At 28.7% G+C, this 26,798-nt stretch overlaps 2 protein-coding genes across 3 annotated transcripts; one reads left to right on the top strand and one right to left on the bottom strand.

The window, feature by feature from the left end:
- The first annotated feature begins 12,483 nt into the window (after nucleotides 1-12,483).
- LOC8280391 (UDP-N-acetylglucosamine diphosphorylase 1) lies at nucleotides 12,484-21,800 on the top strand. The gene is made up of 15 exons (XM_002533378.4): nucleotides 12,484-12,859; nucleotides 12,980-13,034; nucleotides 13,121-13,272; nucleotides 14,752-14,791; nucleotides 15,418-15,510; nucleotides 15,585-15,697; nucleotides 15,776-15,850; nucleotides 16,500-16,539; nucleotides 16,645-16,727; nucleotides 16,831-16,908; nucleotides 18,274-18,417; nucleotides 19,132-19,199; nucleotides 20,500-20,614; nucleotides 20,692-20,848; nucleotides 21,356-21,800. The coding sequence occupies exons 1-15, from the start codon at nucleotides 12,668-12,670 to the stop codon at nucleotides 21,451-21,453; spliced, it is 1,503 nt and encodes a 500-aa protein (XP_002533424.2). The 5' UTR covers nucleotides 12,484-12,667; the 3' UTR covers nucleotides 21,454-21,800.
- Nucleotides 21,801-22,716: 916 nt separating this feature from the next.
- LOC8280390 (urease accessory protein D) lies at nucleotides 22,717-26,669 on the bottom strand. Of its 2 annotated transcripts, XR_007215520.1 has the most exons (9): nucleotides 26,490-26,669; nucleotides 26,264-26,329; nucleotides 26,091-26,165; nucleotides 25,935-25,979; nucleotides 25,236-25,469; nucleotides 24,678-24,729; nucleotides 24,179-24,261; nucleotides 23,864-24,032; nucleotides 22,717-23,152 (listed from the first exon to the last, which is right to left on the bottom strand). XR_007215520.1 is itself a non-coding variant. In XM_002533377.4 (8 exons), exons 1-8 carry the CDS (start codon nucleotides 26,586-26,588, stop codon nucleotides 23,039-23,041), a joined length of 885 nt encoding a protein of 294 aa, XP_002533423.1. In that variant the 5' UTR covers nucleotides 26,589-26,662; the 3' UTR covers nucleotides 22,717-23,038. The 2 variants fall into 2 exon arrangements, 1 of the variants encoding a protein (XP_002533423.1); XM_002533377.4 differs by lacking the exon at nucleotides 24,678-24,729 and having other exon boundaries at nucleotides 26,490-26,662.
- Nucleotides 26,670-26,798: the final 129 nt, after the last annotated feature.

The following is a 26,798-nucleotide window of genomic DNA, read 5'->3' as shown; positions in this document are numbered from 1 at the left end:
AAAAATAAAGTACATACATAAATTATAGATTAATGTACGCACAAAAAATGAAAACTATAAAATAATATAAAATTAATGTATTAAAAGTAAATTACATACACAAATTTAAATAAATTATTATATAAAATTAAAAAAATTGTCATAAAAATACAAGATAAATACTTAAGTTTTAACCCAAGTAATTGGCATAAAAAGAATCATATTATAAAATAATTTCATAAGAAATGCACATTGTTTTAACAGAAAATATAATTTTCATCTCATTACATTCTTTTAGCGATACATGTGTAAAGAAGATTTTTTTTATTTAATGAATTTTAATATTTTTTTAATTTGGTAACTTATCAAATATGAAATTTACTATTAATAATAAGCGTTAAAAAATAATAAACACTAACACTAATTTTAGTTAAAATTTATTGAGAAATTAATTTTATTTTTAAATAAGTTCATATAATTTATGCATTAAATAATAACTAGATCCATTTCAAATGAAATTATATTATATTTTAAATAATTTATAATAAAAGAATTCATAGAGATAGAACATATAAGAGAAAATGAAAAAGAAAATTAAACGAAATTATTCTTATGAAATATATTGCCTTAAGATTCTATTTCTTAATTATACCTATTTCGTTAAAATTTTATTTAGGATAAAATTTAAAAAATGATTTTGTGGTTTGAGGGATAAATGTAATTTTTGTATCAAATGAGTAATATATATTTAATTTTTCAATATTTTTTAAGTACAGTTAATGTTTTTCTCATTTTTTAGATCGTAAATATTAATAGAAACATAAATATTTGATAAAATAAGTATTTTTAATTAATTTAGCATCCAATTAGATATTTTGTGATCATAAAAAATTGTTAAATACATATATTTTTAATTTTAACCAAATTTAAGAAATAATATTTTTAAATAAAATTTTAATATATTTATAAATTCTTTGATATATGTTAGATGGTACATTGCTTCTAAATTCATAATTTAGCAATAGGTCATATTAAATACAGGTAAGACTATGTCAAAAATAATAAAAACATAAATATATATCTAAGAAATGCTAAGAAAATATAACATGTGATACTCCTTTATACAAAAAATATCTTCGTTTCTCAAGTAAAAAAGCATCAAACCATATTATAATTTTTTGAATTTTACTCTTTTGTTTATTTATAATAAATTTTACGAATTTAATGAATTACAATTATAAATGAACTTTCATTTCAATCAAACATATAAACTTTTAGATTTAAAAATAAATTCTACAAAATTAATCATTTCAACTAAAATGAGTGTAAGAAAAAAGATATATAAGCAATTAATATTTTTCTTCAAAATATTATTTGCAATAATTAATGATTATTTTCTAAATTCTATTAATTATTGAATAATATAATTATTAATTATTCAACAAGGAATGAAGTTGGTTTATGAAAATATAATTGTTAATTTTTTAACTATTAAATAATATGAACGACTATGCTTATGTCAAAATGTTTTATTTTATGTAATATTTTATAATATGATAAAAGCACAAAGTGAAATTTTTTTAAACTGACTAAGATAACTTCAAAATTAATCGGTAATTACTATTCTTATCTTATCTAATTTTATATGTAATTAATTCAGTTTTTTAATCCCAATAGAATTAATTAGTTATTAATCTAATTTAATTTAATCCTATAAGAAATTAATGTATTATTATATCACACCATATGTGTATGATGGAGTTCAAATAACTCAATATATTTTCTCGCAAAAATTAAAGACAAGAAGTCAGAAAAAAAAGTATGATACTTTTAATTTTATTTTTTAATATATTAATTCATGTGTTTATTATTATTATAATACTTCACTATTAGTAATATTGCAAGTGAATTATTTCATGTGGTTATTAGCACTAAGCTAATAACCATAGAATTAAGTTTATACCACCATTATTCATTTATATTTCAAATATTAATTTAATATAATTATTGCTTTGATCTGATCAAATAAATTCATACAAATTAATTATATAAATTATTATCATAATTTAATACTCACCATATTTAAAATAATTCTTTTATAACACAAAATTATATATTCTATTTTCTCTATTGTTACTTAATTATATTAACTATATTAATTTAATTATATATGAAAAGTTACATAGTTGAAGGTGATGTCATTGCTAAAGTTACAAAATCTAAATAAATAATTTTGTTGATTTTTAGTTGATGTACAGTTGATGTGTAATTGATTTTATGATTAGTATGGTTGATGTTTAGTTAATATTTGGTTAATTATAAGATATATAAAAAAATATTATTTTTTTGTACTATTATTTATTTTTCTTTTGAGTATCAATTTCTCTTTTTTTTTTTCTCTCTAATTTCTATCATAGCTTTTTTTATGTAAAATAAAAATATTGACTTTTTGAATTTCTTTAAAAATTTTGTTGGATTTTGCTCTATGTTATAAGTTCATTCTCATTTTCAAAAAAAAAAAGTTTATTCTTTTAAAAGCTTATATAAAAATAAATTATTTTGGTTTAAAATCTTTTAATTTTTAGACTAAATTATTATAGTTGATGTTTTGTTAATTTTTAGATTTATAAAGATTATCATCAATTTTTTTACTTGAATTCTTATTTACTGTTAAATTTGTTCCAAATATTAAAAATTTATTTATTTTATTCAAAAATTATGTTTATGTGTTAAAATATTAGAAATTAAATTTCAATTTCACATTAATAATACTTATCCTTTTTAGAAAAGAATAATAATTTCATCTTGTAGTTGAAGAAATTTTTTTATTAGTATAAATGAAGTTAAAGTACTGGCACAAAGTGAAAAAAAATATTATTAATATAAATTTTTAATATGATTTATGTTTAGTTGATTTTTAATATATTTAATTTGTGCATGTTTTTATAAATATATTTTTTCAGAAAATATAATTTTTAAGAATTTTCTTTCTAAGTAAAAATATAATTATTCTTATAAAAAGTGGTAGTTCTGTAAACTAGCCTGTATATAATGATATACTTTGATGGGCCAGATGTACATTAATTGGAATCAAGAAGTTGTGATCCTGTTATCATCGGTCAAAGAATACACTAATTAGGAATTCGTTATGATTAAGACTCATCAACAAGCCGGCCTAAATGCATGATTGCTCTTTTTGCAGGTATCCTTCTAACCATAACCAAACCAAATTTTATCATTGCTTTCTTTCTAATTTCTTTTTCTTAAAGTTTCTTAGTAAAGGTTCCAACACCTAACTTTAAAAAAAAAAAAAAATTATCATACTTAGATCCTGATTAGTTCGGCTAATCAATGCAGCTGGTAACTGGTGGCTGCAAGCTGATAGCTGATAGTTGATAAATTAAATTATCTTGTAAAATTTTATTACCGGTTGCCATTAATATGTTAAATAATTATTGATGGTATAATTCATCGTTAAATATATTCTATTTTATTAATATTATATTCAATGATATAAATTAATAAAAATAACTTATAATAATTAAAATATTATAATTAATTTCTTTTAGTTCAATTATATTTATTTGTTAAAAATATTTACAAAAATTATTTTAAAAGTAGAAATTTAAATTTAAATTCTATTAATAAATTTTTTTAGATTTTAAATACCATAATTATAAATATTATAATTATTTAACTATTAAAAATGATTTCAAAATAATAATTATTTATTATAAAATATTAATTAATATCAACTTAAAATAAGTTATTATTAATAAGCTTTAATAAAGATAATAATGTCCAAATAAATAAATAAAAATCAAATAAACTATCAGCTAATAAGAAAATGCTTTAAAATAGAACTGATACAATCAACAGCTGATTGGGACTAAATCAACTATCAGTTGCTGTTTCTTAAGTATTTACCAAATGGTTTAATGTAGTTGTTCAGTAAGAAACAACTATTAAATACATGAGACCTCTGAACTAAATACTCTCTTAATTTTCGATCGATCCCTTGAATTTAAAAATTATATAAAAGAGAAAGAAGTTATGCTATAACTTGGTGATAATTTTAAATATGTAATTAATCATTTATTCGCATTTTATCATACTGTTAATTTTTTTCATTATGAATAACAATGTGAATGAATTTATAAAAATATTTAATAAATCTTAATATTCTATATTAAAAATAAGGATACATGTTAAAATAACTTTATGTCTTGATTTATTAATCATATGTATAATTAATATATTATTCTTTAAAATTAAAAATTATTCTATAAAATTAATTTATTAATTAATATAATATTTATAATTATAATTATAAATGCTATTTTTAAAATTAAAATCATTGTGCTTATTAATTATTTAATTAATATAAAAATTATAAAATTTGCACATCAACTTAAATATTACGTGTAAAAAATAAATATACATATAAAAAAAATACTTAGACTCAAAAATAAATACATTATGCATGATGGCTTAGTAATCTCCAAGTCCAAATCCTTCCATGCAAGTACATGTTTTCTTTTAATGAATACCTCAATTATTAGAAAGTCTATCTACACCTTAAACAAAGAATGAAACAATTTACTAATAGAATCTTACTTTTTAAAATAAATTAATGGTGAGACTCATCCTTCAAGAACAACCATCATAGTATTAATTATAATAGCAAAAGCAATTATTAGTAATTAACCAAAATAATGTGATGATAGCATAGAATAGAAGTATAATGGGAAGTATTTGTTTCTTTTTTCTTTTAGAAAAAGTATAATGCAAAGTATGATTTGGTGATGATTCAAGATCCAAGTTCATCATTAATTTCATGATTTTTTTTTTATTTTATTCTATTAAGCTTCTGAATTTTATTTTATTCCATTATTTTTATTTTTAATTAAATTAAGGATTATTTACACATATTTTATCCAATTTTTGTTATATTATAGTTTTTATACTTTTGTTTCTGTTTTGATCAAGACTTTTGGATTCTCAATTAATGTAAAATAAAAATATAAGAATTTAATAAAATAAAATAAAAACTAAATGGTTTAATAAAATAAAATTGTAAAGTTTAAGGGCTTAAATGCATATTTTGCCATGATTTAATGCAAGGACTCAGATGACTGTCCATTTTAAGCTCATACCGGTGTACTTGCACAACAGTTGCGGGGTGGGAGGCATGCACATTGGACCCTCCTTTTACTCAAAACTATCCTGAATTTATTAGATTCTAGATTTTGCCCGGATTGTGTTACAATTGTTTATTTAGTTTGGTATTTTTACTTAAAAGAAGGTAAATAAATAAATATTTTATAATTTATTTTTCTATATTTCTATTATTTATTTTTAATAGTAAAACCATTTATTAAATGATTTCGTATATAATTAATTATATTTAACTTACGATAAATAGAATTAATATATATATATATATCTTAATTTTATTATAAATAAGATAAAATTATTTTTATACTTTTCTCTTTATTATTATTTTTGTGATAACTAAGAGGGAGAATCCAAAAACAAACAAAGCTAATAACAACTTGTCTAGGCCTAGAAACAGTTATCATGTCATCCTCGAGAATGCTAACCAGACTAACAGTAGGAACACAAATATCCCTCGCACCTCTCTCAAAATCCAAAGCAACATTAGATAACTAGTCGGCAACCATATTCCTCTCCCGAAAAACATGATAGATCTGGAAATCTCCAATGCTTGACATCATAAGATGACATGCAATGACCAAATTCAAATGTGGCCCGTGATAATTCTCCATCTTGATTAGCAAATTCACAATCAGCAATGAATCAACCTTAAGAATCGATTTGTGAAATCCTTTATGCATTGCCTATAGCTCTACTTCAACTGCAGTGCAATGTCCAATATTAACTAGAAATCCATATATCCAATCTTTAAAACAGTTTAAGAAAAGACCACATCCTCTTGCTCTCAACACTTGATCCCATCTCACAAGACAAAGGCTCTTAGTTCCCACCATTATTATTATTCCAAATGAACTACTGATAAAGTTTCTTTAAATGATCACAAACACGTTCGGGAATGGCTACAATCTGCATAACATAGTAAGGGATCATGGAGAGCATAAACCTGGCAAAAGTAATTTGGCCTACTAATGGCAATTGCTTCGCCATCCACCATGCCAACTCATCATTAACTCTATCAAATATTGGTGGGACTTACTTAATACCCTACCATAGATTGAGGGAGCTCTAAGATATATTCCCAAATCACATGTCAAATGAATACCTGAGATAGATTATAATTCCTTAGTAAGAGCAGCCTCTACATTTGAAGATATAAATAAGGGGTAAAATGCACTGCTGGCACTAAATCTTAGCCACTTATATCCACTTGGTACTAAACCTTCAATTTGTTTCATTTTGGTACCCCTCTTATTATTTTTGTTACTTCTGCCACTACCAATAAGGATTCCGACAGTTATTTGATGATGTGGCTATCGAATTTACATAAGACCACAGGCCTGTTGCCATATGTGTTGCTGACTCTTTTATTTTATTCTAGTCAGCAAATAAATAACCCTATTAAATATCAGCATGAACTAAATTAGTTGCCAAATCCAAATCCCACCCAGCTTTTTTTATCGACTCAATTAAAATCTTAATAAAATTATGCGTAGCTCTACAAGTATCTTTCAACACAGAATCAAAAACAATAGCAGACAATAAAAAATCACAAGAAGATGAATTCAAAATGAAATTACCATTTATCCACTTTTACAACTTAAAATTAGACCTTTCTATGTCACTCAGTTTCTTCCTTAACTCAAAAACTTCATCATCCTTTCTATCAATCTCTTCTTGTAAATGATCAGAAAGAGTCCCCGGTACTCTCAACTTGCTTTGATTTTCTTGTACTTAAGCTTCTAAGCGAGACCCAAATACCTAAATCAACATCAAGTCTAGATTTTTTACACATTATTCCCGTATAATTACTTTTTTAATCAGACAATCTTTGAAGATGTAAAACTAAAGCCTCATCAGCAGTTGTTATGCTCTCCTTGTTAAAAGGCAAATGGACAGTTTGTAGCTGTAAATATGAAGCTTCAACTGAAAAAATTGTTGCAAATATTAAAGAAATCAAAGTTTAAGTCGATTTATGGTTAGGAATGATGTCTTCGGAGGAGTCAATGAGAGATAAACCGTCATCATCAGCGGCAGCAATGGTGGTTTCTTCATTGGCGAAGAACTCGAAAGTTTTGGTCTTGAAAGCCAAGGCGAATTTTTGAAACATTTCAGAGACTGGTGGAGCTTTGGGTTATTTATTTACTGACTATAATAAAATAAAAGAGTCAGCAACACATGTGACAATAGGTTTGTGGTCTTTTGTAAATCCGGTAGCCACATCATCAAATAACTGCCAGAATTCTCATTGGTACTGGCAGAAGTAATAGAAATAATATAAGGGGTACCAAAATGAAATAAATTGAAGGTTTGGTACCAGCGAGGCATTTTACCCTATAAATAAGCTTGATTTCTGATCATTATTTAGTTGACTCAATGCTGCATAGAATTTATTCAAACACCATATTAATATTATTAAATAAAATTAATATTAAATATAAATAAAAAATAAATAAATAAAGAAAATTTCAATTTAATTGAAAATTTTCTTTCATTTTAAGAGTTTCATTTAAATTGAAAAGAAAAATATAGATATTTGAATCAACAGATTTGGATTCCTATATATACACTCATGTAGTACTTTTTTCCATTTTACAATATATAAGATCCATCTGTATAGATATCATCATCTACACTCAGAAAGTCGTATGCTTTGGAAGAAGCTTGTACAGTTTGGGAAGAGATTTTGATTGATAAAAAAGAAGAATCTACTTCAATCAATATGCCTTTAGGCACGGCCATACATAACATAGAAATCACATTTGGAAAGAGTGGATAATTAGCTAGAGCTGCAGGTAATGTTCAGGCTCAGCTCGTAAAAGGTTAATTGAGCTCGAGCTCCATAAGTTCTTATATCTTAGAGCTCGAGCTCAGCTTGTTGTAATTTTGATATATTAAAGCTCGACTCATAATTAGCTCGATACTACATATAAACGAGCTGAACTCGAGCTCGACTCATTATTTGCTTGATATATATATAAATGTACTAAACTCGGGCTCGGTTCGATTTCAAGCTTGCTAAGCAAGCTTGATTTTACCAAATATGTACCTGTGATTTTTGCAATTACAAATAAATTATACACAAAAGCAAAATATGCATATAAATTTAGAAACTAAAATAATTAAACCAAATTCTTGATAAAATTAAAGAGTTAAACAAACTCCATAGAATTCTATCTCAAATTTGTTCCAAATTTATTATAATTCGTTAAAGACTAGGGTGCAAACGAGCTGAGTCGAACTTTACAAGTTTTACATTAAGCATATTACATAAATATTTACTCATGTTAATTTATAATAGTTCTTATTCTAGTACATCTCCTTTATCAATTGGCCTATAGTACCTTTTATGTTAATTTATAGTAGTTCTTACTCTATCTACAAATTTTGTATTAAGCATATTGCAAAATATTTACTCATGCTTCATTAATTTATAAATGTATAACTATAATTTTTAAATATTTTTAAGCATTACATAATATATACTTGTTTATTCAACGCTAAAACTATATAACTTTATAGGAAAACAACGTATATTTTTAAGTATTTATATAATATATGCTTGTTTATTCAACACTAAACTACGCAGTTTTATAGGAAAACAATTGTAGTTTAGGTTGATTTAAGTTAACTATATTATACATCAAAACTATATTATTTTTATACATAGTTTTTATTTTATTATTCTACTTAAATTAGTTTAAGACAAAAAATAAATTGATGATAATTAAATACCAACTTGATTAACAATGTTATTAAACTAACACTTGTTTAAATAATACTAAAATTATTTAATTAGAGAATTTATAATTAAAATATAATTTGTTGGTATATATTGTTATTTTAATGTAATAAAAATTGAGTTTTTATGGTCTATTCATTTATTTTATTTATCTATTTTTATTTTTAATTAAAATATATTATTTTTAAGTTAATTATTTATTTAATGAGCTAATTCATGAGCTTCTAAATGAGCTAATACAGGAATTAGCTTGTGAGCTTCTTAAATGAGTCCACTTGCGAGTTCCTTAACGAACCAACTTGCAAGCTCAAAATGAGCTGAATACTATTAAACTCGAGCTTGACTCGTTTAATAAATGAACTTGAAAACTCAAGCTTAACTTGTTTATCCTAATGAATAAATTCAAATAAGCTTTTATCGAGTCGAGATCTGAGTAGGCTGTGAGTGCACTAATCGTACAAAGGCCAGTTGATGGTCCTTCCTGCACCATCCCTCTTTGATTTCTTTGATTTTTCCTTCAATAATCTATAAATATCATTTAAGTATTATTGATAGTGCCTATTAAATAAGTAAATGATCCAATTGATTTGTTCTACCTCATTTTTTTTTTCTAAAGAAAACATAATATTCTAAAATTAAGTGTATATTGGGCTTTGAAAGAAGAGATAATTTTGTTAAAAATAAAGATAATAGAATTTCGAATCCAAAACTCATAAGTTATATATTTATATTAAAGAGTATATATATATATATATAGTACCCACGATTCGTTGGGCACTTCAGGACCGTATCAGTCGGCTTGCCAATCAACTGACCCCCTTTCCTTGGTCGACATATATATATATATATATATATATATATATTGATTAATAAATTTTAGACAAATATTATATAATTATTAGTTATAAAAAAATTTAAGAAAGTATTAAATATATACATAAAATGTTTTTTCAGTGTTTATTATTTTAATGCTTATGATTAGTGATAAATTGGTAATTGGTAATTATAACATAAGAAGTAATATCGAAATTATGTTCCTTATAAAAGGAGTTATAAACTTAAATGAGTATGGTTTTACTTGTTGAATTAAAGACTAATTATTGAGTTTATAAATAAGTTTTTTTCTCTTTTCTAATAGTAATTTGTTAATCTTAAGTTTATCATTTAGTTAATTTCATATTAATCTATAGTTTTCATTCTTCACAATTTATTAATTAATATTTTTAATATATAATTATTTTATATCAAATTAGTATATAATATATATATATATATATATATATATATATATATATATATATAAGTGTAAAGAGAAAAAGTCACGGATTTAACAATTTTTTAATTAACTCAATTGATTTATGTCATTATTAAATTAATTTATTAATAAATAGAATTATTTTATTAAATAAAAATTTAATTCTAAAAATTTAAATTTATTAAAATTTCTAATAATTAAGTATAATTAAAAGTCCAAAAGAATAAATAAAATATAAATTTATTTGTATTATATATTTAAATTACATATTTGGACTAATGGCAATTTAGTTTATAATTATTTTTTAAGAATTAGTTATTGTATTAATTTCTGTATTTACATTAATCATTTTAGATTACGATTAAGAGTTAAGAAAAAAGAAAAGTGTTAACAAGCGTCAATTATCATTTTAATGTGATGTAACTATCTATTCTATGTTTCTATTTAAATTAAGTCAATTTAATTAAAATATCAAATATGTATTAAATAAATTAGAATTAGAGTTAAATATAATCGGATTTGACTTGTAAATGGATGATAATTAGTTCAACTATTAGTATTTACAGGCATAATTCTAGTTAATTATAGAAAAATTTAAAATAATATTTTACCATATATATATAGAGATGTAGTTAAACTTGGTGTTTAAGTATAAAAATATTAACATTATAAGTACTTGCTTTATAATTATAAAGAATATCCATGAATTAATTAGCCAGCAATAAATAAACTACATATACAATAGATTATTATATTAATATGCCAGTTACATATAATATAAATTAAATTATATAAAAATATAAAATAAATTTTAATTATGAAATAAATAAAATAATTATATCATAACATGAATAAAGTGTCAATAGTTATATATAAAAGAAAAAAATCAACAGACAAAAGATAGAAATTTATATAAAAGAGTAATATGCTTTCATATATTTATAGATAGACACATTTCAAGTAAATTTAAATTTAGAATTTCATATTTTTTGAAACATTAAATATTTTATTTGTTAACTGCATGTCGATAATTTAAATTTTTAATAATTTAAATTTTTACTTTTCAATTTTATGAGGATTAAAAATGAGCTATTATTTACTTATATTTACAACTGTTATTGTTATTTTATTATAAAATAATAAAGTAACTTAAGTTTATTAAAAAGTTTAAATACAATTTTTTAATTTTATAAATATTCAATAAAATTAAAATAATCTTTAAATATATTTTCTAACAAAAGTTTTGATATTTTAAGTTTTATTAATTAATTAATTATATTCTATAAATATTATTAAAATACTGTCTTTTAGAATTAATATATAACTAAAATTTAAATTATTAATTAATATAATTTAAAAATACAATTAAAATACTTGTCTATATTATTGAAATATTTATTTAAAAAATAATTTATTAGTTAATATATTAATTATACAATAATATAAAAATTATAAATATAACTAAACATAATATTTATATAAAAAATAAATAAATATATATATATATATATATATATATATATATATATATATATCTTATGTCATAAATAAATATGCATGTCAAATTATTTTAGTTATTTAATTTAGAAATAATTAATTTTAATTATGTCAAATTATATGCCGGTATTACTAAAACTTTTTTATAGTCATATATTTAAAATTAAATAAAACTTATGACTATAAAGAGTTTATAATTCAATAGTGGTTTGAGTATTAATATTTTTAATATTTAATTATATTAAATGAAATAATTACAAGTAGAATATTTTATTTTATAAATAAAATTAATGAGATAAAATAATAATATAATAAGACAAAACATAATATATATCTTTTAAAAATATACATATAAATATTGCTATATAGAAAAATATTTTATTAAAATGAGACTTATAAAGTTTATAATTTATTATGATATAAAATTTATTTTTATTTATATATGATCTAAATTAAGACTGAAATTAATTATTATTATATAAATATTATTTTTATATAAAATATATTTTTATTATATATGTATTAAAAATTAAAATAAGGAAGAAGTTTTAATTCTTTTTTTCTATTATAAGTTGCTAATATAATATTATAAGAAAAGAAACAGTATTTATGAAGGCAAAGAATATACACAGGGATCATGAAGAAGTGGGAACTTTGGAGGCGTCGGTGACTGAATTTGTCACTAGCGTCGGTAGTCAGTCTCGCTTTCATTATTTTATTATTATTCTGAAATCGGCAAAAATTGGACATCACCACCAGTGGCATTCTTCTGTAATACTTACATTTAACTAGGGACAAATTAGTCATTTGCAATCAAGTAGGTGGTTACTGATTGATTCTTGTCTTCCTCGCTACTGCACACGAGAAAGTCTCGCGTCCTTCTTCTCCCTCCCTCTCTCTCTTTTCTCTGTCTGTATAACCATAAAAACAAACCCAACGGGGCATTGAGAATTCTATACTACTATAGAGTCCATTGAGATCTAGAGGGAGAAAATCAAGAAACCAAAAGCAAAATAAGAATGAGAGAACCAGTTGAGACGACTAACGCTTCTTCACTATTACCACCACCATCACTCCCACCGCCATTGCCATCTTCGCAACCTCCGCAAGCTTTACTCGAGAGGCTTAAAGATTATGGTCAGGAAGACGCTTTTGCCCTTTGGGATGAGCTTTCACCTGACGAGCGTGACCTTCTTGTTAAGGACATCGAGGTCAATTTCAGTTTCTTGAATAACGAATTTTTGATATATATATATACACATATGTGTGTATGTATGTTAATGGTCTTTTTTATTCGAGTAATGATCCGAAAGAATTTGAATTGTTTGCAGAATTTAGATCTTCCAAGGCTGGATCGGATAATTAGATGTTCGCTTAGCTCACAAGGTGACATGGCGTATCATGCAATGAATGGATTTAATTTTGTGCGTGTGTGGTGATTTTATTAATTAGTTATTTAATTTGATTTGCAGGATTACCGGTGGCGGCAATAGAGCCGGTGCCAGAGGGAAGTGTGTCCACTGTGGAAGAGAGAACGATGGAAGATAGAGAGAGGTGGTGGAAATCGGGATTGAAAGCAATCTCTGATGGCAAGTTAGCGGTTTTGCTTTTATCCGGTGGCCAGGTACTGTTTGGTAATTTAATAATGTAAATTAAAAAGGTATTAATGCTTCAATGATTCTACTTAAAAGAATAAGTAGAAAAGGCATTAATAATTCAATTAGAGATGCTTTTTTTGCTATACTTTTTGTTTCATGCTGCTTTATTGGCATTTTTAAGAAGAAAAAAAATGAAGGTTATTCGTTTGCTTGATAATTATTGTAGATCAGGAGCCACTGGGTCTCTGTCTCTCTCTATCACTGGTTGGTATAATATTGCTTTTTGGGATGGCTACTTTTGGCATTTTGCTGATGGATATATTTTATTTTATCTAATAATCTCAAAAAGTTTAAAGGACTAAGCTGTCTAACTTTGTTCTATGAATAACTAACTGCTATTACCTATAAAGATGCTTTATGAAGTTTGCACACTTTTCTTCAGCTCTTAATTTAAAAAGAAAAATACATATACAAAAGTAAGAGAAAAATACATATACACACACAAACAAGTGGTGTAGTCATGCATTATCTGCCTGTCATACTCTCTGGCCTAACATTTGACATATTGTTTTCTTCATTATTGAGATTGTTAATCAGTAAATCTAAGTGATATATAATAAATTATACTCGTGGTCAAATTGGGTACAACTGTAGCTTTTATGCTGCTCGAAGTTTACCTAATGTAAAAGTTGTTCAACTGTGTATGGGAATTTTTGCCTCATTGTTTTGATCTACTAGTGGCCTAGACAATGAGCGGTTCCCTTCTCCTACATTTCCCAAACTACAATTTCATCAGGATTGCCATTTGAGACTTCCAGATGAAAATTCCATCTTTCACTACTAGGGTGTCCTTTTGGGAATTTTTAGGTCTTCATTGTAATTTCCATATTTGCTGTATTTACAGCAAAATTGATGGACCATATTTAGGACTCAGTTGCTGAGTTCACCAAAAGAGAAAATTTTAATCCTACAACTCTTTTTGCCTCGCACATTACAGTAAATTTTCTGCTATATAGAGACTTCAAATTAACTCTCCAGGAGAAATATGTGCTATATTTGGACTGCTCCAGATGGCTTCCTTTTACCTGATTATGAATAAAGTTTTCTATTTTAAGTGATTATCACCTATGGGGGCATGGCCATAATTTTTTAAAGTGGGGATAAATTTTACACTTACCATAGTTGGAAGGTCTACATGCATGAATGAAAATCAGCAGCCAAACCAGTTTCTACTAACTCTGCCTCAATTTTTATGAGGCATACATGCAGCCAATTTGTTGGCTTAAAGTTTACATTGACTTAGCATTATATTTTCAATAAGTAATAATTAGGAGAAGTGTAACCAATTTATATACCTTGATGGCAGGAATGTGAGAGGTGTTTTAGTATTTCTTTTTTTTCCTCTGCAATTGTACGCTTATAATTGTTTGTGGTGTGCCTATTCTAGAAAATGGCTGTGCTTGATTGAGTCTTTGACGTTTTCTTTCTTAAATTGGAATATGCAGGGAACAAGGCTGGGAAGTTCAGATCCAAAAGGATGTTTTAGTGAGTCATTTGCCTTGATAATTTGATTTGGAAAATCATCTGTTGTGACTCTGTTTTTCTCATTTAATGGGGTCTTGTATCTGAATTTCTAGCCTTAAACTGAACATGCTATTGATAGAGTGTACAGATGCTAATAATAAAGTATACAGCTGTACACTCTTTTAGCTAATACATTCATGAAATGCACTGGAGAAAGTAAAGTGCATCTAAATCTAATTATCTGTATGCTCATACATATTGCATATAGGTGTGAAGGCTAATGGAGATTTAATACTCAGGTGGCCATGATGAAGAGCACTTCTATGCAAAAGTACATTCCAGACCTGATTATGGAGATCTAGTGTGTGCTATCCTTATTATTTGTTCACCAATATTTCTTTTTTGGTTTTTCTTAAGGATCTCTTTGGATCCAAGCAATAGAAGGAAATTAGTTGCTCTTCTTCTTTAGGTTCTAGTTAGGTAAAAGTCGTCCTTAGCTTATATCCACATAAAACTGCATGATTTAAGATAGCTTTAGGCCTAGATTGTTAACTTTCATCTAACCCTAGAAGACTTTGTGACATTTCATGTACTGTACATATGTAGTTATACCATGATGGTTTCATATAGCTATATTTTCTTTCCAGATATTGGACTTCCATCTGGCAAGTCCCTTTTTCAACTTCAAGCTGAGAGAATACTGTGTGTCCAAAGATTAGCTGCCCAAGCTGCCAGTGAAGGTGAGTTTCAATTGTCAAGGTTCTGAATCTTTCTACTAATTTGATATGCAGTCCTAATAGCTTTCCTCAAATAGGTTCTCGTGGTTCAGTGCCAATACATTGGTACATTATGACCAGTCCGTTTACTGATGAAGCCACACGCAAATTTTTTGAAAGTCACAAGTTTTTCGGTCTTGAATCTGATCAAGTAAGAAAGACCCTTCTCCATTCATTTTTTCCAAAATTTTTCTACTGCATGTTCCTTCAATTACTTTTTCTATTGCAGGTGACCTTTTTCCAGCAAGGCACCATACCTAGTGTCTCAAAGGATGGCAGATTCATCATGAAGAATCCATTCAAGGTATGGCTTTATTTTAAGATTGTGTTAACTAACTGTTCCGGAATCCTTTTTTTTTTTTTTGAGAGAATAAAATGTCCCATATAGTTTTGTTGGAGCCCACCCTTATTAGGTTTTTTCAAATTCTAATCTGCCAAAGAATTGTCTCTCACAAGTTTTTGACATTGCATGGAGGAATTTCAAGCTTTCGTATAGTTTTTCTATTAATAAAGTATGAGAAGTAGAGTGCTTAGGAGGCCATAAATCTTGACTAGGAATTTTGCTTGTCAGAAAAGACTAATGTCAGCAGATTTAGAGTGCATGCATCAATTTCTGGTACTGATGCACAAGTATATCAGATCAGTCACAATCCAAGGTGACTTGGAGTTCATAAGCCCCCTGCCCCCCCACACACCCTTTTGAAGGACAAAACGATGGTTTCTCCAGCCCAAAGCTAACAATACCCTCACTGGGGGACCTGAGGCCTGCCCAGCAGGTCAAAATAGTTTGTCACAGGATGGGCTTCAAGCTCAAAAGTATTCTTTATTAACTTTTTCGCGTCATAGGTCATTTTGGGGACACGTGAATTCTTTTTCTAACTTGTTTTCCCTCTTTTTCATAAACTTAGTACCCATCTTTAAAATCATGGTTCTCGAATTTGATTTCTGATCAGGTAGCTAAGTCTCCAGATGGGAATGGAGGAGTGTACACAGGTGCCTTTTGCAAACCTAGTGTTACATGCTGCTTACACAATTTCCTGCCGTCCCCTCATTACTCGGCTGATTATTGCTTTGGTTTGATCCCTAATTGTTCTTCAGCTCTGAAATATTCAAGATTATTAGAAGATATGGCCTCAAGAGGGGTTAAATATGTGGATTGCTATGGAGTTGACAATGCATTGGTGAGAAACTTGTTTCCTTCATGTTCCCCGCTTATGTTCTTTCAATTTCATACCTCCAGAATATTCCGAAATTAAGATGTAGTGATTAGGAACTTGAAAGCAGGTCCGTGTGGCTGATCCAACCTTTTTGGGATATTTCATTGACAAAGGTGTTGCTGCTGCTGCAAAAGTTGTCCGTAAGGTAACTGATTTCTTCTGTATGTGTACTTATTTGAGAACTTCATTAAGAAAGGGAGAAGGCACAATTTTGCTCCCCTATTTAAGGAACTTAGCAACACTGGGCTAGGTGGCTGTCTTGGTTAGCGCTTAATACAATTGAACTTTTGGTGTTATTTGGTGGGATATTTAAGATCAGGTTTTTTGTCCAATTGAAGATTAGAAGGATAATTTTGCTGATAATTTGAAGGCTGAATTTTGTGATTAATCACAAGCCAATTTATACATTAATTATCACCCTGAAAATAGTTTATTATTAAATATGACAGACCATTTCAACCAGAGACAGACCAAACGAAGATCACATAGGAATGACCTATAAAGAAAACAGAACATAAGTTCATTGGCCTCGTTACTGCCTTAGAAATGTTAAAGCCATGGAATCACTGCTTATCCTTGAACTAGGAGTTTAATCAAGCATCAATATACAAAGTTTTAGGTAGCTTTGTTTGTTTAATATTGATTTGAAGCCTGAATGAATTTGAGCTCAAAGTGAGACTTCCTTAATTTATAGTTCTGGTAAAATGGTAAATATCACATATTATTAGATATTAGCCATAATAGTAAATTCATCTACAATTATTTAAACCCTTAAATATGGGTTTCAAGCCAATCAAGTCAAGTATTTAACAACTTGAACTTAGCTTAACTCACTACTAAGTTTGAGCTTGAGTTGGTTAAAACCAAGTTAAATTCGAATATCTTATGAGCTAATTTCAACTATCTCAGAAGTAGTTTCTTTTGTCTCATTTATACTGCTGACCCAGAAATAATAAAGAATAAAAAATAAAACAGCCTCACTAGCAGTCATCTAGCTTCAAAAGAAAAAGATCTAAATACTCGATTTGCACTAGATTTAGGAAATGGGACCATCATCAAGCTTAGACAAACAATTCTGGACGCTTGTTCTTTTTCTTGCTTTTCCTGAACTCTTTGTTGACTGAATTACTTAGCATACAGGTTTGTTAAAGGGAAAATTCAGCCTTCCTGCCTGTTTGACTTGTGCTATGTGGGCCAAAGACATGGCTTGTTGAAGATTTATGGCTTGCAACCTGAAATAGCTAAGGCTGAGATGGGCTTCTTGATTTAAATGGTTTTAACGTTTGCAACATTACTTGGTGGAATTTTAAAGTTTCTTTTCATAGAATTGGAGTTGAAAGTTGAAACTATCGAACAAAATAATATTGCATGAACTTGATTACAGTTGAGTTTATCTCTAGAAACATCAATACTGTTATTTATGTAAGCATATAGAATCTGGTACTTTGAAGTACGGTAGAAGAATCTCAAATTATAGTGAGTCTTAATTGTTTAAGCAATTTGACTGCAGGCGTATCCCCAAGAAAAGGTTGGTGTATTTGTGAGGCGAGGTAAAGGAGGACCTCTCACTGTTGTTGAATACAGTGAGTTGGACCAGTCACTAGCTTCAGCAGTCAATCAGCAAACTGGACGCCTTCGTTTTTGTTGGAGTAATGTATGGTCTGTTTTCATGTTGTTTCATGTAGTATTGCAGATATGCACGATGCTATGGTGTCTTCTTTTCTTATATGCTTGCATATGAAAACTTCAAAGCTGTTGGTTGCCTGAAGTTCTTTTAAGCTTCCTGCAGCCGAAAATATATTATATGGTACTATTAACTGTTTTTCAGAAATTTTTAACTAAGAATTATTTTGGTTTTTGACAATTCATGCGCCCTAACAGCTGGTTCCATAAGATGCAGTTTGATGATTCTGTACAGTATGATGATGTTTTCATTGCTCTAGCAACTCATAGTATTAGATGTTATGGCTTAATTAGGCCCTGAGATTGAGATTCATCGCATGTCGCAAAATACATTGGAAGACAAAGTGAATGTGTAATACTTTCTGTGACAACTTTGCTTAGTATCAGACAAGAGATGAATTGTATCTGTAGTTAAAAGGTTTGAGATAGAGATTACATGGATAAAATTCCCATCAATATCTACTAAGGCATGAGTTATCTAATGATGCTTTTTCTTTTCCATCTTTGCCATTTTTATCGACTTCCTTTCCTATTCTTTTGTGTGGTATTTGATTTTTGAACTGCACCACATTTCAGCATGTATTATGATTTTGTGGCATGCTTCAACAAATGAAATGATTAATTGTGGTTTTAGATTGCCTTAAACTTTGTCATCCTGAACTCTTGCTACTGTTTTGGCTTTCAGGTGTGTTTACACATGTTTACTTTGGATTTTCTAAATCAAGTGGCAAATGCTCTCGAGAAAGACAGCATGTTAGTGACTATCTCCTTCTAATTGTTAGTGTGCTAATATTTTATTGTTTCCTATCTGAGGTGTTTTTCTGGCCAAAAGGTAGTATCATATGTAGACCCATAATACCACCTCTGCTAAGCATGAGTTGATGAATAAATTTTCACATTGGAATCACAAATACTTTCTATGTATAGCACTATTGACCTAGTTATTTCTACCAATTGAGAGAGCATGTGCTAGTTTTTTAGCATTTGTCATCATGTCTTGTCTCTATTACTGTATCAGTTCATGTCATAATTTATCTATATAAATGGATGACACATAGGAAATCCATGATAACTGACTTAGTTTAACATAATTGTCAGGATTCCTAGTAATCAGTGGCAGAAGTAGGAGGGCAAGGATGGGCCACTGCCCCTTACATGTAAAAAGTTTATTGATGACCTCAAAATTTATGCTACTGCCCCCCCACTCCTTCATTGGCTGCTCCCCTTTGTATTTGGTCCCCCCTAACTTAGTTTTCTTGTTTTTTCTGCTGCTTGTAATACTCGAAGGACACTATGTAGCAGTAATTCTGGTAGCAGCAGAGAAATTTTGTATAAATTAGTAATATAGTCAAGTTTTAGAATTTTTTTTTTGATGGAATGAAAATGAGTGGGCTATATACAATAATAATAATATAATGTAAATCTTATGGAGAATGATTCACTACAGTATCAAGGGCATAACAAAGTCTCAGAATTTAGACAATTTGCAATGCCTCTGTATTAGTGTGTCTGTGTTTATTTATATGGGTGTCCATGTGCTTTTTCACATGTAGTAATCACTAAAATTGTTTCGGATTCTTTCAACTGTTTTTTTGTTTATTAAATTTAAGAGGTAAGATGGTTAATTAGCAATTTTACCATGCTTAGCATGCTTGAAAAAGTGAGGATGATATTAGTGTGCTTGCTGCAAATTTATGTGATGTTAGTGCACTTGGAACTCTGTAGAAGAATTACAATGTAGATGTTAAAGCATCCAGCATCCCTGTTGTTTAGAGGAACCACCTATAACTGAAGAAGGGATGGAAATTTGTCCACCTTCCAGTCTTTGAGATTTTTTAATCAGTATACCCTACACATTTCATGGGTCAAACACAACCATTTGACAGTCTGCATAATATATATGTTCATGCTATTTCTTTGTATATGAAGATAAATTAGAATGGAGAGTTGTTCATTTACTGTAGTCTGCTTTACAACTTGGATCATTTGTCCATATTAATGCATGTGCATTTCTTTTGTACTTATTAAATTCTCTCATGTTTTATGACTGCAGTTACCATCTAGCAGAGAAAAAAATTCCTTCAATTCATGGATTTACTTTGGGATTTAAACTAGAGCAATTCATATTTGATGCATTTCCATATGCTCCTTCAACTGCCCTTTTTGAGGTGACTTTATCCCTTCTTCTTGCTTCCATCTTTGGATCCTTTTCCTGTACTTGAATATTTCTTCTTCCAATGAGCAGGTATTACGCGAAGAAGAGTTTGCACCAGTAAAAAATGCCAATGGATCAAATTTTGATACTCCGGACAGTGCTCGGCTGCTTGTGCTTCGGCTCCATACTCGTTGGGTAGTTGCTGCAGGTGGCTTCTTAACGCATTCAGTGCCCCTATATGCAACTGGTAATTTTATGAGTTCTTTTTCTTTAATTTTATTTTTCAAAAAGGGTAAATGCACGCAGTAGAGTAACAATGGGGATAATTTAAAAGACAGGAAAGAGAAAAGATTGAGGGAAAAGAGGTGATGCATTAGACTTGGTGTACATATTGAGCTGGATAGATCATAAGAAGTCTGGATGATTATGCTTTTAAGTGTTGGAACTAATCCTAGCATGTTAACATCTCTTATTTATCATACTAGGGACTTGAAGAAAAGCCTTTTAAGGACTTCTTTTTTCACTTCATTTATAAAGTGGAGGTTTCAAGGAAATTTTACATTATTTTGTTTAACCGTTGAAGTGAAGAAAAACAAATTTGGGTTTTGTTTACGAAAAAATAATTCATGCATGATCAAGTTGGCCAAAGTGGTCTGCCTTAAAACCGTTAGGCCGCAGATATGTCCAGAACTGCTAAAGTATTATTACCTAATGTGTGTACAACTTGTCCTTGGCATCCTCGATCTGTTAACAGGTGTGGAGGTATCCCCACTTTGCACCTACGCCGGAGAAAACTTAGAAGCAATCTGTCGCGGAAGAACATTCCATGCGCCTTGCGAGATTTCGTTCTAGTTGTGATCGACGTTAAAAATTTGTGCAGCTCCAGTTTAGTTAAAACTGGAATGAGGTTCATCTCTTCCACCGCATGCGATCAGATAAGCTGGTGACTGAGATGCTAATATACACAGTTTTAAGGCTTTGTTGTATTTTAAGCATATTATGTCTGAGAGAAGTGCAAATTTTACCCATGTATATTGTACAAATTGTTGAGCAATGAGTTCGGTTGATAGATTGTGTGCCATGGTAATGGCAGCCCCTTTTTTTTCACAGCCTAAATGGGTAATAGAACTTGGGTTGTTTGTTGTTTGTAACATTATTTGTGTATTAGTGAATTCAATATAAGCTTTTGTTTTTCAGCACTATAATGTTGTGGAACGTTTTCAAGTTGATACATGAGAATGAGGACTTCAGTGGCAACCATTTGCATTTAGGGGCAATTCTTGTTTTCAGATCCTATGTATTATTAAAAAGAAGAAAAACTGTTTCAGAAAAAACATTATTAATATATAAAATAAATACTAAACATACAGGTTATCATGTCAACTTTTAGAACGGTATGATTTTAAATGGTATATATTTTTTGGAAACTTTTCAGAGCTAAAATCAATAAAAAGAAAATTTTACTGTGTAAACTTTTTTTAAATACGGTATTGGGTGTTTTTTAATTATTCTTTAGCTAATTTTTTATTATTTCATTAAAAAATAAAAAAAATAACACCGTAACTTAGAAAAAAATAAAAACCGTATTTTTTAATATTTTAACACAATAAGAATAAAAAAAATTTAACACTATGAATTTGATAAAAAATATATCAAAATAAAAAAATATGAATTCCTTTTTCTTCTTTTTTTCATGTTACTATTGAATCGTTCAATTCAAATATATTATTTTAAAAAATTCTTAAATAAATTAAAAATCTCACGCATTATACTTAAACTATATCAATTGTATAGTAATATATAAGCTTATTTATTAATTGTTGTATTTTTATTGATTGATTTATTTATTATTATTAATAACTCAATCAAAATCTAATCAATAAAATTACATATAACTATATAATTGATTTAGCCTATAATTGGCTTAGTCTACGAATGGCATAATATGTTGAATCTAAAAAAAAAAATTACTATTTTTTATGCCGATTCCATATTGTATGCCATTCTCATACCATTTGTGTCGCATCCTGTGCCGGGTTATCGTTTCTTGTTCAATGTTGCTACCTTATTTGCATGTGAAGCTCAAGACAAACCAGTAACTGATAACAAACAAGATAGATAACATTTGGTTTAATTGAGCTCGAAATCCAAACAAGATCAAGACTAAAACCAAGCACTTTATTATTTGGAGTTTACCACTTATAAGCTCTGCAATATATCACCGTGAAATTGTCCGGCAGTTCTCTAACCTCAGTTGTCTAAATTTTAAAGAAGGGGAATGTGCCGGGAGATGTTATTCTGATTGAAGATATGCAAGGCAGCAGCAATAGAACACACAGAGACCATGATAACCGGCAAAATTCTAGCAGCAATACAGAACTACATCATAAGTTATGACAGAAAAAGAAAAAGAAAAAAAAAAAATCATTAAGCTTGTTCAACGATACGGTAAAACCCCAATAAGAGGCTCCATGTCAGCCAGTTGATGTTGCAAGAACCTGTACACTGATTCCGTTGTCATGGCAGCTATTCTGACAACAATGCCTATTCCCTGTGGAAACAAAGAACACCAATTGGCTAGCTTGTTATTCAAATATCAAAACTGTTAGAATTTAGAAAGAGCTAAGGAGCGATGACTAAAAGAAATAGAAACAAAATTACACTTATATATATATATATTAATTTAATGTTCTTCCTTAGGTTTGGAGAAATTTTCATGAATTTCTTTGAATTGTTTGAGCTAAATTGAGATGGTTGCTGAATTTTTTAAAAAAAAAACCCTTTCACTTGCCTAAAAGAAATGCAAATCTACTAGCATTAATGTCTCTAGTACTCATAGTTAATCATAAAAAATAGTTTTCCAAACATATCCTGAAGAATACTGATCGAATATCACATTTAAATTGAAAGAAAAAACAAACTACTTGTGTAAGAACAATAACATTCCTGACATAGCTTTCCCATGATAAATCTATAAAGATTTAAACCAGTAATCTGATCAGTTTCAAATCTTAAAATTCTGGGTGTTACTTATGCTAAAGTAATAAAAAGAAACAATGGTCAAGATTCACAAGCTAGTTTATAATATCAGTTTGCAGCACTCAATCAAACTCAAATCATTAAACTCTTGTATAACTATTCCTATAGCTTAAGAAAATAAGAAAAAGAAATAATGGTCAAGATTCACAGCACTCATTCAGTGTTAAAAGAAACATGGGAAGTAAGAATGCTTGTTAATATTCTTGTGCCATCCATATAATACCTTAGGACCAAATAAGCTGCAGGATGCAATAAAAGGTGGCTTGGTGAAGAAAGTGCTGGAATTTGATTTTACGTTTCCGCTCAATCCAGAAAAAGGCATATGCAACTGTTCAGACATTATCCTTTTCACATTTTCTTGAACTTGACTTTGAATGTGCTTCAGCTTTGGCCTACAAGAAGATATCACTAATTTTATGTATGCAGTTTATCAAATCTTTCATGGCCTTTCAGCTTGACTAAACTACCAAACTGTACAACTGAAATTATAGAATCACATAGGTGCAGATATATTACACTACATAATTAAAGTGTCTACCCCAAGAGTATAACCATTGCAATAACTTGGTAGTCTCGCATACGTTCTCTGATAATGCCAGCGCTTCCTTGCTCTAGCAATACCTGTAATAGGATATTAAAACATTTGTGACAGAAGCAGAAAAAGACTTGCATGATTGAGTTAGCAAAATGACTGCAATATAGAAGACTCCTTGTATTTAACAATAAGGAAAATTCAAAACCTCTCAGGTTTACACTAATAAAATACCTTTGTCAACCTTGTGACAAGAATAAGTATATCCATGCATTAGTTAGCAGACACAGACCTAAAAGTCAAAAGCTCAAAAGAGAGTTTTGTCTAAAAGAGAGCAGCCACAAGGATGAGTAGAAAGCATGTAAAATATAAGATTCAGAATAATCACGCAACTGAACCTGTGAAGACCATTGTCAAAAGGTTTTTGGTAAGGAGGAAACTTAAAAATCAAAATTAACTTCTTGTTCACAATTTTCGCAAAAGCTTTAGAGGTTTGGGGACTTACCAGAAATATTACTGGCCATGCGAAACAAAGACCGAAAAACACCAGCAATTCCCCAAGCAAGATAGGGGAGAGATCAGACTGTCTGCTTATTTGCAGAAACAGCAATTCTGTGTACCCATCTAATGACATAACAAACTAGCACCAGTGACCAAGAACGATTGAATCTGTCTGCCCAATATGTAAGCAGTTGATTCATTTTGCAATATCTGTTGATACATTGTTACCAAGGATTCGCACAGATGGTTAGAACAATATACTGCTAACACGGAGGTTCTGGGTTGAAATATCTGAAGATGGAAGGAAGGATGGGGTGTTCGTTTTACAGGACAAAGTAGCTTCTTTATCATATAATTCAAGCCCCATTGTGTTCCTTGATGGACAGAAAGAAAAAAGTTCTACTACATTATCGGAATGGATTAGCTGTTGGTGACATATATAACTTAGGTACAATAGAAGTGTAGAATTTTCTCAGTTAAACTTCTAAAATAGCATTCTAATTGATTAGAACAATGAATATTGAAGAAGCTGTGAAAAATAGAACTGAGAGAGAATTATTACAGTATCAAGAAACAAAGGTTGATCGTCATCCAAGAAAATGTTGTTGCTGCTCTTATAAAGTTCAAAATCCCATTTTTCTCCACTTTCATGGCGGCCACTAGTGATCCAATCAACAACTACCAAACTTGAGTCTGATAGTACTCTAAAGATTTGTTTCTGAGAGTATCTTGCAGTTGAAAAACATGTCACTGGATCTGGAATGACAGCCAAAAGGGAATCACTGCCAATTCTTGCCTACTGCATGGAATCAAAGCAGCATTTGAAAACATAGGCATTAATAGTAAAGCAGTAAAATTTCTTGAATAAAAAAGTAAATAAATTATAAAGCATTTGATATCATTCAACAAACGTTATCTTGTGATTTTAACCAAGTCCACAAAACCTTTACTTCTTATAATGAAAAATTAGCCATAATCAAATTAGAGAAAAAATGAAGTAAAATGCAACAAAATGGAATTGAAAAGGAAACTGAGCAACTCTTCAGCCCACGTATTGCACGAAAGCCTTGAACTCCGAAAACAAAAAATTGGGACTGATTCTATTACAGGCAAAATACAGCAAATCAGCAAAACACTGTTTAGGCCACTACAAAACAACATTATATCATAGTATACTAAGCTTAGAAGATGCTACTTAAAGCATCTGTTAAGTACCATATATTGATTTTGATGATAATTTAAATTAAGGAAAGATGATCACCTCAAGAATTTGTTCAGAACACTTGGACCCCAAGGACTTGTACACCTAAAGATCAAGATTTGAAAGAGCTAAGTCATTAAACTATATACAAATAAATTACACAAATCAAGAATCTAAAATTTAATGCAAAGCACTTTTCTATCAATAGATAAAGACCTTGGTAGAAGCTTGGGTTGTTAGGACAGCAGTACATCCATGTCCAATGATAAATTCACATGATATGGAGTCTCCCTACAAACAATAGTCTCGATGAACAAATCAAACCCAACAAAAAACACAGGCAAACATACACACACAGAGTGAACAAAAGTGAGAGAGATGGAGCATACAGAGACAATACCACCACCATAGGTGAGTGTGTAAATCCAAACAGCATCAGTTTTGGAAGGACCCACCTGGAATTTACACATTACATAATCAAATACAATAAAAATATAAATCGGCTAGATCAGATTGTAGCTCTAGTAACATATCTAGTGAGATTTTAAATACACAGTTGATTAAAAAAAAAAAAACAGAAAAGAAAAACAAACAAACAAACAAACGAAGTCTTACCTTTGTGGGTATAATGAATTTGAGAGGATACTTGGAGAAGCATCTTGTCACTGTTGATTTTCCTCCTACTTTATCAACGGTTACTTTCCCTGTTTCCATCTCTATACTTTCCCTTGCTATTTTCCAGCCCGTTGCATTCCACGACTATTTTCTGACAAAACCCAACATTTTATTTTGTCAAAAGGTCCAAATATAATCTTAATATTTAGTTGTTTAGTCTGATTGGACCCTTATATTTTGTTTTGGCCCAAAAATGACCATCACATTCAAAACACAGTCCATTTAAATGCTCATCCTAACCCATTATTT

Source organism: Ricinus communis, chromosome 4, assembly GCF_019578655.1.
Source record: "Ricinus communis isolate WT05 ecotype wild-type chromosome 4, ASM1957865v1, whole genome shotgun sequence".
NCBI lineage: Eukaryota > Viridiplantae > Streptophyta > Magnoliopsida > Malpighiales > Euphorbiaceae > Ricinus > Ricinus communis.
This window is presented reverse-complemented; position numbering and strand designations above follow the sequence as displayed.

What these genes read in the sequence shown, in the direction of transcription:
- LOC8280391 (XM_002533378.4), top strand. Translation starts at nt 12,668, where the DNA reads ATGAGAGAACCAGTTGAGACGACTAACGCTTCTTCACTATTACCACCA. An exon ending in ATGTTCGCTTAGCTCACAAG is followed by an intron (nt 13,035 to 13,120) that starts GTGACATGGCGT and finishes TTTGATTTGCAG; the next exon opens with GATTACCGGTGGCGGCAATA. An exon ending in TGCTTTTATCCGGTGGCCAG is followed by an intron (nt 13,273 to 14,751) that starts GTACTGTTTGGT and finishes TGGAATATGCAG; the next exon opens with GGAACAAGGCTGGGAAGTTC.
- LOC8280390 (XM_002533377.4), bottom strand. Translation starts at nt 26,588, where the DNA reads ATGGAAACAGGGAAAGTAACCGTTGATAAAGTAGGAGGAAAATCAACA. An exon ending in AATTCATTATACCCACAAAG is followed by an intron (nt 26,330 to 26,489) that starts GTAAGACTTCGT and finishes TGTAAATTCCAG; the next exon opens with GTGGGTCCTTCCAAAACTGA. An exon ending in GCAATGGTTATACTCTTGGG is followed by an intron (nt 24,033 to 24,178) that starts GTAGACACTTTA and finishes ATCTTCTTGTAG; the next exon opens with GCCAAAGCTGAAGCACATTC.